At 42.2% G+C, this 12,029-nt stretch overlaps 2 protein-coding genes across 5 annotated transcripts; both read right to left on the minus strand.

Annotated features, from left to right (window-relative positions):
- Window positions 1–920: 920 nt before the first annotated feature.
- Window positions 921–4,843, minus strand: LOC146575380 (deoxyribonuclease-1). 2 transcript variants are annotated; one of them, XM_085270040.1, is made up of 9 exons: window positions 4,704–4,843; window positions 3,891–4,029; window positions 3,406–3,494; window positions 3,229–3,309; window positions 2,305–2,420; window positions 2,008–2,120; window positions 1,768–1,922; window positions 1,599–1,692; window positions 921–1,117 (listed from the first exon to the last, which is right to left on the minus strand). In XM_085270040.1, exons 2-9 carry the CDS (start codon window positions 4,026–4,028, stop codon window positions 1,067–1,069), a joined length of 837 nt encoding a protein of 278 aa, XP_085126166.1. In that variant the 5' UTR covers window position 4,029; window positions 4,704–4,843; the 3' UTR covers window positions 921–1,066. The 2 variants fall into 2 exon arrangements, with proteins under 2 accessions (XP_085126166.1, XP_085126165.1); XM_085270039.1 differs by having other exon boundaries at window positions 3,229–3,330.
- A 3,851-nt stretch (window positions 4,844–8,694) lies between these two features.
- Window positions 8,695–12,029, minus strand: LOC146575381 (uncharacterized). 3 transcript variants are annotated; one of them, XM_085270047.1, is made up of 3 exons: window positions 11,937–12,029; window positions 10,861–10,938; window positions 8,695–9,957 (listed from the first exon to the last, which is right to left on the minus strand). In XM_085270047.1, exons 2-3 carry the CDS (start codon window positions 10,876–10,878, stop codon window positions 9,148–9,150), a joined length of 828 nt encoding a protein of 275 aa, XP_085126173.1. In that variant the 5' UTR covers window positions 10,879–10,938; window positions 11,937–12,029; the 3' UTR covers window positions 8,695–9,147. The 3 variants fall into 3 exon arrangements, with proteins under 3 accessions (XP_085126173.1, XP_085126172.1, XP_085126174.1); XM_085270046.1 differs by having other exon boundaries at window positions 11,845–11,960; XM_085270048.1 differs by lacking the exon at window positions 11,937–12,029 and adding an exon at window positions 11,369–11,818.

The following is a 12,029-nucleotide window of genomic DNA, read 5'->3' on the forward strand; positions in this document are numbered from 1 at the left end:
AACATTACGGAACACAACACTCATCTTCCTGAAGCACTTTGCAAACCACACCAAGGTAAGCCATGATAAAAAGTAATGGAATTGCGATGCTGGTGCACAGCTACATTTTTTCAGCTTCATTGTTATGTTCAAAGTTGGTGCAAGAGTTGTAGGTTATAATGCCCACTGAGCCAATGAGGCCAAACTCAAGGAAGACCAACCAAAATTAATGAAATATTCAGTTGCAGAAAATGCCATAATTTGTCTTTTTTGGGGGGTTGGAATATGTTCAAAAGCTAGATTTCTGCATTCTGTCACACACACACATAGTTGCATAAATGGATGTAAGTGCATTCATGTGTTGAATAAAAAAGATTACATGTTAATGTTTTGTTAGTACTCTTATTTCATTGTGTTACATTTTACCCCAGGATATGTTACAACTAACCCAGACTATGGGGTTAATTGTAACATTTCACTCTTCGTGTTTGAGGCCATACCATGTAATGGGTAATTGTGCTGCAGAGAAAATAGCTGCACTATTTAATAGCAGAGACATGTAAATACTTTGCATTACATTTTGAATCCACTACCTTAAAAGAGCTCCAATTTACAGACAGAAATGTCAAAGATGTGACAACTATCCCCGGTCTCCCCTACAGATGTATTACTCTACCGCTCTTTTATGTTTTTTCAACATTTTTGGCTCAGTTTTGCAGGTTAGTGTTTTGCTGTGTGTCTGAGCTGTTTTGGGAAATTAATTAAAAAACTTCAGTAACTCAAAACTCTGAAGACATTTAAGCAGACAAAAGAAGTGAAATAAAATACACACGCGTTATTAAAGGTTTCCAAATCAACAAAGGGTCTCAGTAAATGTTCCAGACAAATGTGCTCCACTGCAACAAGAAGCCGAATTCTTTACAACACACAAGTTTTCAGTGAAATTCTTTTAGTGGCTTTATTGTGCATTTGCATTTCATGAAGCTGTGGCTGACAGTAGTCCCCAACTGAATGATCATTGTGCTGGCTGCAGATTGAGCACGATGTGTGGAAAGCTTGTGGAAGTCACGGTTCAAGCAACGTGAGCCTAACCGCTCAGCTTCACCTCCACGGGGAAGTGGTCGCTGACAGCCAACGCCTGAGAGACAGAGAAACCGTTCTTTTAGTGGCTCACAGTTTGTGCTGCAGACGGCTTCAGTTTCCACAGGTTTCTTTCCAGTGCTGAAAAACTCAACGTGCCTGCATGGTAATGCCATCACTACAGTATACACTGCATTATGATTTTGTTTGCATCTGTGTGGTCGTTACTACAGCCACTGCTTTACAAAGTTGCTCGATTTTCTGTAGCTCAAAGCTGATATTAAAAAAGCAAAAGTGCTTTAAAACTGCATGATTTCTGATGGGGCGACTGCTTTGCCCTTTGTGTAGAATGCCTCTCTTCTGATTGGAGCTCAGTAAACATTTTGCTGACGAGTCTATGGTCTCAGTTGCAGTGAATACAGCATTATGTTAACTTTTTATATTGACGTTTCCATTAGTGTCAGCGGGGAATGAGGCAGGTTGTGCTTTTTAGTTCAAATGAATTCTTACAGAGATAAGGATTGAAATTCATCTGTTACCAGATCTTGTTTGAGATTCAGGTCCGTCATGTAGTTATACACCTTCGCACTATCTTTCACCACTCCTCTCATCATGTCCGCAGTGACCACAATCCTGCAAACACAGAAAGATGATTAGAGTTTAGAGTTTGCGTGCACACATCAGAACGACCTGCCACAATCTGTCTACCTGTCGTAAGGGCAGACAGTTTGCGACACGGTAGTGTCGGCCGCATCAGTGATCAGCCAATGGAAAGTCTTGTCAGTGAAGATGCGGATCTGCTGCCAGTCAGACCCGGACACATAACTACAGCCTGCGTTGAAGTCACCCAGCAGCACGATGTCCTGCAGGGAGAGTAGTGTGAGTCGCATTTACCGAATGTGTGTTTTTCCACCAAATAAATGATTTTTACTTGTAGGCTGTAAATACATCATTGTTCCAGCGAGCGCGGACATCTGCCACCACGTCATAGAGAGCATTTAGCTCCCGAACAGCTGATTCTGGGGAGGTGTGCTGAGGGATCAGAGTAAAGTCTCTCACAGCTACAGAAGAGAAGGGAACGAAGGAGTGTTGACAGTGACGGAGGCGCTTACACCGCATGAGAATGATAAAGGACTAGTGACTAACATGTCCCAGGAACTACCACGCACAAATGTTTGAATGAGGATCCACATCATTATCAGTGTGATGCAGAAACAGCTGTATAACTCGAGCCACAGCACCTACCAGTGTGTTTGGAGGAGAACATTACGACAAACGGCTCCCTGCTAAAGGCGTCTTGTCCAGTTTCCTCCGGGCCGTCGTCATAGGTGTAGCTTTTTGCCACCGATACCAGCGCCTCCCTGTGGAGAAAATCACCACCTTTTCATTTGCTGCCAGTGTGTACTTCATTTCTAAACATGTCCAGTTGCTTCTCGGGACAAATTTATTGTAGTTCTGCTTTTCCCCTTTTTTTAAATCACTTCTTCTGAATTCTGAGTGTGTATAAGATGTATGTTTATGCCAGAACAAAGACGGAGGATTTGCCGTTAAATTACTTCAAACATGCCTCAAACACTACAAACATGCTGGAAATATAAATTTTTAATCAAGTTGTTTTGAATGGTTATTTGAGAAACTTATGGGAGGTTCTTTAACCCTCTGAGGTCTAAGTGATGATGATGATCCAACACCAATCCTGACTTTAACCCCGGGCAACGTGAACAAGTCATTTTTATTTTTGTTAAATTGTTTGGCTTTAAGAAACAAAGAAAACAATCAAACTATTCACATTCTGCCATGAAAAAGACTTTTTCCCTTTCTACAAAATACATATTTAGAGCAAGAACTAAAAATGCTTTTTACACGGCATCACTGCAACGAACCATGTTTTGTTGCAAACAGCCGCCCCTCCCTGAGCCTGACTCTGCCGGAGGTTTCTTCCTGTCAAAAGGGAGTTTTTCCTTCCCACTGTTGCCAAAGTGCTGCTCATAGGGGTCATTTGATTGTTGGGTTTTTCTCTGTATGTGTTATTGTAGGGTCTACCTGACAGTATAAAGCGCCTTGAGGCGACTCTTGTTGTGATTTGGCGCTGTGTAAATAAAATTGAACTGAATAAATATCATTTCACTGTGTGTAGAGTAGAGACTTATTTTTTTCATCGTGGTGCACCTGTAAAGGAAGAGATATCGCTCTTTATAGGTGCTCGCACCGAGAGGCTCGCTGACGATGTATTTGTACTGAGGAGAATCTCTGGGGGGAAACAAACACACACTTTTATGTTTCCATACGTTTGCATTTCATGCTCAGTGTTACTCTGAATGTTCCATGTTCGGTGTGTGGACTCACTTGTTGACGTACTCCATGAGTTTTTGGGTTGCTGAGAGATCACTGTCTCTGACCTCTTGGATCAGAATGACGTCATAGCGTTGGACAATCTGCAAAACACACATAAAAAATGAAAATGAATCAGCTGATTGTCCATCTTGCAACATCACGTTTGTTTATATTTTACCTTGCACGAAAAAATTCATGTGTTAAGCTTTAGATTGTAAAGGCAACGCTACAGCTGTTGCACATCCAGTTATTTCATTGATCATTCCTTAAGCATAGAGGTGGGAATATTCTGGGAATATTCAGGTTTACTTCTGCAACAGGCCAAATCATCCAAAGCATTTCTCAAAATTCAGTTCAAACTATTTCAAAACGCACACACAAGATAACACTTCTGGATTGGTTTTGAAAGCACTCTGACCCAAATTGCATTACAAATGGGTGGATGTAAACATTTTGTACAAACTGTCATATCTACCAAAGAGGGAAAAGTCCCAGACCTTGGTAATGATGTTCATCAGAGTGGTGTTGGAGGCTTTGGTGTCTCCGAAGGATTTGATGTTAAAGGCTCCCAGCAGCAGCGAGTTAGAGAGATGCAGCAAGGTCAGAAAAAGCCCCAAAGTGCCCACCAAATGCATCCTACACCAAACAGGTCACATGTTAAAAATGACTTAGAAATCACATGAAACACTGACGCTTACAAATGATTTCATATTTATTTTACACGTATGTAAGCTAATGACTTCCCAGGTTATCAGGTTAATAATTTCCAGTTCCTGTGCATTAAAAACCGATTTGCAGGCAAGGCCTTTCCTTTCACTCCATATTTCTCTGTCATAAAGTCCAGTTTAACATGGAGGTTAGTCCAAAACAAAGCGGCTCATGTTCCACCATCTGCTGAGAGCTCATGACATGAGAGTGAGAGACCAAACACCTGCTCCTCTGGATGTATTTTTGGCAGTTTATCTAACATGCTATTTAGCGCGTCACTATTTGCAGCATGTTGCAAGGCTTGGTAAAATATTATCCTTTTAGGACAATATATTACTCTGTTGCCCTGGTTACACCGTCCTGGAGCTGTTGTGGAAGACCAAAGGTTGCCAAATATGGAAACAGAGAGCTGCATTTATACTGTGATGGTTTGCATGTGCTGCTGAAATGTGTTTGTAAACGCACAATTACTGCAGGAAAAATGCACAAAAGTTACTGTAATGCTGCTGTAGCCTGAAACATCCACTCTAAACAAGAAACTGGCTCACAGTATTGCACCGAATACAGCTCAGATGTTTTTGTAGCGAGTGAGAGGTCCATACCTGCTCCTGTATGTCTGCACGGTGGAGACGCCTGAACTCGTGAATCTTCTGAAAGCTCCTGAAAAGCTTCTGAGCAGAATGGCGACCAGTGTCTCTTTTGAGATTTTTATCTACCTGCAGGCGCATGTGACTGCAGGGTGCTGGGGAGGAGTACAGAGAAAAGGTGTGTTGTGGATGGGGTACAGATTTCAGGCTTTCAGGTTCTCACATCCCAAGATTGCAGTGCAACAAGGATAACGTTGCAACCTCAAATTCTTTTCTGCTCGTCATACAATAAAAACACTTCAGCATTGTTTTAACTTGCTGTTGTCCTGTTTGGCATTTGTGTGAAGTTCTGTCACACTTCACAAATGAACTCAGAATGAGTGTCGCAGTGTTGGGATGACCTTAAACTTTGGCAAAATCCTTACGGAAACTGAAGAAATTCCTTCAAGCAGTTTGAAAGATGCCTTGTTCATGAGAGCAGGGACAGACAAAACATAATATCTACTCTAGGTCTGCTCCAGCAGAGACACGTAACAGTCATTAGCAATAACAACAGTAATATTGCTACAGCCTTGTTAAACTATCATCTGTCCCAGTGTTATATCTTGAAATCAGACCTTCAAAAACCTTCCGATAGGCTGATACAACACAAGTATGCCACCGTCTCCACCTTATTGGTCAGAAAGTTTTTCTTCCCAGTTGTAGCTGAACAAACAGAACCCATTCACTTACAATGCATTCAAGCTTGACAACACAATAATACACTTTAGTGAAGTTTCATAAAAGTGCTCATACTTACAGCATGTTACAGTTGTCATGTTACTGATGAGGGTTAAGCTCTATGTTTTTAACATTGTAATCAGATCTGCCAGGTCGGTGCTTAGACATATACCGGTGTCCACTACACCCAGCCTCCTGACTCTTTCTTTACTGCCAGCTGTCGAGAATCTGATGCCTCAGCAAATACTGAATAAATTTCGGTGCCACCGCTGCTGTCCACATTCATGCTCCCGTCAGGGTAAACCATAGTTTCCCAAACTTTCCATGTATTTTAAACTTGAGAATCCAAGTGAAGCCAAGATGTTTGCTGACTATTAGTCTTGTTTATGAAGTAGACAAACGAATTTTGTGTAGAAAGGATGAGGGCTCAGTGTGCGCGTGAGGAAAGCTTGCACGAGAGGAAATCTCCACTGGGACATGGAAAACTACCACATACTGACCTAAAGAGCAACGAGTACAGAGGGAGAAACAGCAGGAAGTGCAGCTTAACCACAGATTTGTAGCCACTCTTGCAGTTTAAACCAAAGACCAACAGAGAGTTGCACTAGGGCCAAAGTAGCAGGATCATTTTCTGTATTTGACTTTTGGTTATATGCACATGTGACCTGATGGGGACTGCAGATGTGCAGTATCTGCACCTTGTATTTTTCTCTAACATCCATAAACATGCACACTCTGGTAAAACTAATTAAAGTTAAATACTTCTTTGTAAGATGTTTAATAAAGAATGATAAAATGGAAAAGTGCCATGTGTGTAGCTAAAAATAAGCCCCAGAGCGAACGCCAAGGCTGCAGTCTGGGAACCGGCGGGGCGGTCACCGCTGGGATGTGCTTATCAGAGTGTGGAAAGTTGTGGACTTTAAAGTGTTGAACTTTGATGGATAACCAGTAGGGGTGCAACGATACACAAAATTCACGGTTCGGTTCGGTTCGATACTTTGGTGTCACGTTTCGATATTTTTTCGATACAAAAAAATGTTCATGCATTTTTAATTTGTCATTTATTAAAATTATAAATATATATTTTAACTCAAAAGTATAGTTTTTAAATTTAACCCTAACCCTTGTGCATGTTTTTTATTTTGACAGCGAATGTGCACCTGCGCACCACTTATGTGCAGCCCTGGTTATTTAGCTCGTCATATTGCAGCCACAGAAATTCTTTTGTCCATGAAACCATAAAGCTGCACTTTCTTTTTGCCTTATAGTCTGATTTGTCATAACTTCTCCGTTTTGTGGTAAGCTTTTCTTTGGCTGTCACTTCTTCACCCTGACCTGTCTTATTTGGCTCAGCAGAACTGAAATGCTTTTACACACTCACTCACATAAGCTCAGCGATTCTCTGCGCGATCAACCTCTCACATGTTTAAGCTGCGGGAGATTTCACTTGTCATGTTTGCATAGTAAGCTAACGATTAATAAGACGATGTCAGAGGAATTGGTGCGCAAATTATCATCACTCACAGATCAGTGCTGTCGCTCTCTATACACAGTTCACACGATTGCAAAGTGAAAGCAAAAAACAAGCGCAAATTCAAACGCGACTTCAATATGTCACATATTGACAGTGGCTCACCGATGCCAATGACATAATTACCCAGCTACATTTCTGAAAGAATGCAAAAGCATTGACATATATTTTTCCTACAATAGCCCGACGGGCAGGGCAGAGATAGATTTTGGTAGCCCGACTGAAAAAATCGCTAGCTCCGGGACGTCGGGCTAGCGATATTGCGAGCCCTGTATCGGATTGAGGAATCACTCATCTTTGGAAAAGAGAGTTTATTACAGAGAAATGTCTCTTTCCAAAATAAAAGCTATACTATCCGCTTCTTCTGGGTTATATTCTCAGCAGCACAAGGAGAATCACGTGCTAACAGCTGTCTAAATGACTCGGCTAAAGTTAGTAGCATGCTTGTTGTTTTTGTCTTTGCACTAGGATGATGTCGGTGTAAATGTGCAGTCATATTCGTTGTGTTCCCACTAGTGCTTTCAGGTTAATCTCGTTGAAATGACCTTAACGCCACAACACGGCAAATCTCCGTTAACGAGCTACCGCCGATCGCCCCGTGCATGGGGCTAGACGGCCAACACGTTAACGAGCTAACTGCGCTAACACACTAGTTCCCACCCATGTAATTGAGCATTGCATGGCACATCCAACATACTGTTTTACTTTAATCCATGACTGGCTTACCTTCAGGGTCATACGTCACATGAAAACCAAAATAATTCCAAACGCCAGATCTGAATGAGGTTCAATTTGCCTGTTGCAAGGAGAGCTTAGCTTCTGTCTCGCTAGCTTGCCCTGCGCTCTTCCTTCTGACTATGCTGTCTGTGTTGAGCGCTCAGTGGATCTGCGCTCGACAGTGCAGCCTAGGCGGAGTAGTCGAACACAGATTCTCTGAGCGCTCAACACAGACAGCATCGTCAGAAGGAAAATTGATAAAATAAATTACAAATGTTGTATTGTTCGATACATATGCGTACCGAACCGAAAGCACTGTATCGAACGGTTCAATATCGATACGAATATCGTTGCACCCCTAATAACCAGTCGTGTCTCAGATCAAACGTGCAGAATAAAATCTTTGCCATAACTGTTGGCATGAGAGTGATGCTCATTATCCCTTTTGGCAACATTTTGAATAGCACCATCTGGTCAAGCAAGGCCATGTGACACACTGAGCTCGTGATACTGGTTTTGGGCGGCAGTGGTACGGACACTACTGGACTGAAACTGGTTTGAGAGTCTGCTAAAACGACAGCATGTAAGGACACAATGACTGTGTTTTAGTAAGTGTTTACCTGTTTTACTAAATGTACTTAAGAACTGCTGAGACCGTTTATAAACCTGTGTTTAAATTTCAAGAAAAGAATGATGCATTTGCATTTCTGTATTAATAGTTGGAACCGAGGAGGAAATATGAATATGAATGCAGCTGCATCGTTTTTTGCATTCATGATGTCGTTTTATTCAAATCAGTTTGTGTTAAATGCCCCAGACAACAAATCTGTTGTCGGTTTAATTTCAGAAAGGATGGCGCCACATCATGTGATCATTACAGCATATGTACAGATCTAAATGCATTTCATGTCCTATTATAGTTTTATTCACTTCAGATTAGCATCAAAGTTGTAGCCGCGTCTTTGCCCATTATGAGCCATAAAGTTGGACACTGTTGGAGACTGTTCTGCTGGTGATAAATGAAACGAGACGATCGTATAAAAGGATTTTATTTTGAAATCTAACACCCATGTAGAGCTAACATTGATCGTAATAACATCGTAATAACATCGTAATAACATCGTAATAACATCGTAATAACATCGTAATAACATCGTAATAACATCGTAATAACATCTTTACAGTTTGTGTAAACCCAACAGAAACCATGTTGTCCCAAAACGCTGCGTTTGTGTCCCATATGTAACACCGTGTATTATCCAACTTATTTCACATGGTTTAACTTGAACTTTAAAAACTACAATAAAGTTTTGCTGTATTACCAGTAACAAATCTTTTATATACACATTAGCTTGTTTAAAAAAAACTGACTGAATTACCTCTAAACTGGTTCTAGGCTTTGTCACACTGGTCGCACTGGTTATTGTCCATGGTCAGTAAGTGTAGGGTTGACTTAAGCTCGAGTTTGTGTAAACTGAACTGCTGCACCGATCACGTATCAGCGTCTGTTGGTGTGTTTCTGGGGTCGCTGGCTGGAGGCTTTCCCAGAAAGGTCACATGCGACGCCAGCTTGTGTGTCGCCAAGCTCGACTTCAAAGCAAAAGCCCTCCCACACTGGTCACACTTGTGTGCTTTAACTCCACTGTGGACCAGTTTATGTCTCTTTAAGTTGCTCTTATAATTAAAAGCCTTTCCGCACTCCTCACATGTGTGGGGTTTTTCTCCGCTGTGGACCATCTCATGGATTTTTAAGTGGCTCATCCGAGTAAAAGCCTTCTCACACTGGCTACATGCGTATGGTTTGACTCCTCTGTGCAGGCGCTGATGAGTTCTCAAGTTGCCCATCAAACTAAATGTCTTTCCGCACTCCTCACATGTGTGGGGTTTTTCTCCGCTGTGGACCATCTTATGGGTTTGTAAGTGGCTCATCTGAGTAAAAGCCTTGCCACACTGGCTACATGCGTATGGTTTGACTCCTCTGTGTAGGCGCTGATGAGTTCTCAAGTTGCCCATAGAACGAAATGTCTTTCCACACTGGTGGCATATGTGTGGTTTGACGCCGCTGTGGCTGAGGTGATGTGTTTTTAAGTTGCTTTTCCGAGTAAAAGTCTTTCCACACTGGTCACAACTGAAGGGCTTTTCCCCACTGTGGATGCGCTGGTGTCTTCTGAGGTGACACGGGGCATGAAACTTCTTGTTACACTGATCACACCTGTAGTGCTCAAGTAAGTTTGCACTTGAGTGAGCATCTTCAGCCAACTGAGAGCACTGAGGTGTTGGGCTCTCTTTGGCGTCTTGTTCCTACAGCAACAAAGACACAGGCAGGGAGTCAGAAGCTTAATAAGTGTTTGAGTTAAATCTTGTTTTGTCGTGCCGGCCTCTCTGCTTCGATAAGAAACATGTTTGTTGGATGATGCCCATAATAGTAACCTGTTGTGTTGTAAATTGTTTGGATGCGTTTTGGAAAAGAAAGACTGTATTATTGCATAAAATACATTTAAACAAGTGCATCGCTGATTGCATCTTGTGGACATCGGTTCTACCAGCTGATTGCCCTGCTCAGTCTTTACGCCCGACCCAACGAGGGACAATCAAATGCAGAGGGGACAGTGCGACTTCACCCGTGCACTTGCACCTCTTGCACACAGTCCTCATTTACAAAGTGCTCTGCAAATCACCCCGTCCCTGTTACAGTGCAGCGAGCCAAAAATGAACCATTTAGTCCTTGGTGTAAGACCAGGGGTGTCGAACTCCAGGCCTCGAGGGCCGGTGTCCTGCAGGTTTTAGATCTCACCCTGGGTCAGCACACCTGAATCAATTGATTAGTTCATTACCAGGAGAACTGGAAGTCATTTAACCATTTAAATCAGCTGTGTTGGAAATAAGGAAAGGTCTAAGAGGCTGAAGCCTTCGTCTTTCCATTTACTATTTTCTTTTCTTAACATGCATTTTGTTTCTCATGTTCTGGAAAACTGTAAATAATTACTAAAGGGTGGTAGTTAACAATAATCATAATGATATAATGACAATAAATGATGATCATTCATGAAAGTTGTACTGATAGACTTTTCACGTTTCCTAAAAGCAGCTCGGCCTTGGTTTGCACGGCACTTCCAGATGTGTTTATAAACTACGAACAATTTCACGTATAAAAGTCTGTAAAATGTTCGGACTCATGATTTATAAAAACGATGTTTTTCTCACCGTGTGTGAAGAAAACATTTTCTTCTTTCCAAGATGGCCGACTACGTTCCTCCGTCAGACTGCTCGACCCACCAACACCTGCCAGGAAAGAGCTTTATTAGGCTCCGGAGCCGAAATGCACATTAAAGTCACTTTACATCCAGATGACTTAGACCGTCCTAAGATAATAAACTTTTAGCCTGGTCTAGATTAAACTGAGCTGATGGCAAGACAGAGGATCAGAGGACTTGAAGCTTTAAATAATCCCTCAAGGAGACAGGTCTAACCTTTCCTTTGAAATATCTCTGAGGTAGCATGGACAACATACACGTGCAGATGAGAAATGACACCCTGATTCAATCATTCCCTCTCTGTAAACACTTTAACTGGGAAGCCAAGCTAAAGGTTAAATGATCAGCGGCTGTAGGTTTAGCTGTGCTCGTATGCCCGGACAATACAAATATATAAATAAAGAACTGCACACAAACACAATTACACTACTTGATCTGTTACAATCGAGCGACATTACTTGTCAGCATCTGGAATCATGGAACTCTTTGGTCACGGTGAAGGAACAGTGTGCAGGGCTGTTTTTAAAATGAGGTTTTTCACCAAGCATCCTGATGGGCTCTTCCCAAGAGTTAGTGGACAGATTGGAGGTCATGTTCCCAACAAGCAGCAACTGGTGCCGAGGATGAAAGGAACCATGAATGTGCTCAAAGCTAGATTGCGAAACCGCGATATCAGAAACACATCCTGCATGTGCTGAACTTGCTTTCTAGCAAAGCACCCTGGTTTGCAGTGTCCCAGGTGTAGGCCAGCACTGAGGATTGTTCTCCAGTCACTGTACACACAGTTTAAGGGAGGACAGCAGTTCCTACTTTGAAGGTAAACCTTAAATGATCAGCAGCCATGAGTTTAGTTGTGCTCGTACAAGTTATTGTCTCCAGTGTCTCTGCGGGTCCCTAACACTCCCTCACAAACACACCTGAGCTGGGAACATACCTGAGGGAGAGCAGCAGATGACAGCATGCAGGAGACAACAAACTAATCTAAACATATAAAACAACTCCAACCAACATCAGCTTGGTGGTTACCTTTGGAGGAGCCCAGCCCATGAGCTGTGCTGTGATGACTTATGGTGAACAGGTGTGCCAACAACTAAGAGCCGAGACAGAGCCTCTTAAAGC

This window comes from Mchenga conophoros, linkage group LG4 (genome assembly GCF_057382185.1).
Source record: "Mchenga conophoros isolate Kocher_MC1m ecotype Shallow Benthic linkage group LG4, M_conophoros_male_GT1.1, whole genome shotgun sequence".
Classification (NCBI taxonomy): Eukaryota; Metazoa; Chordata; class Actinopteri; order Cichliformes; family Cichlidae; genus Mchenga; species Mchenga conophoros.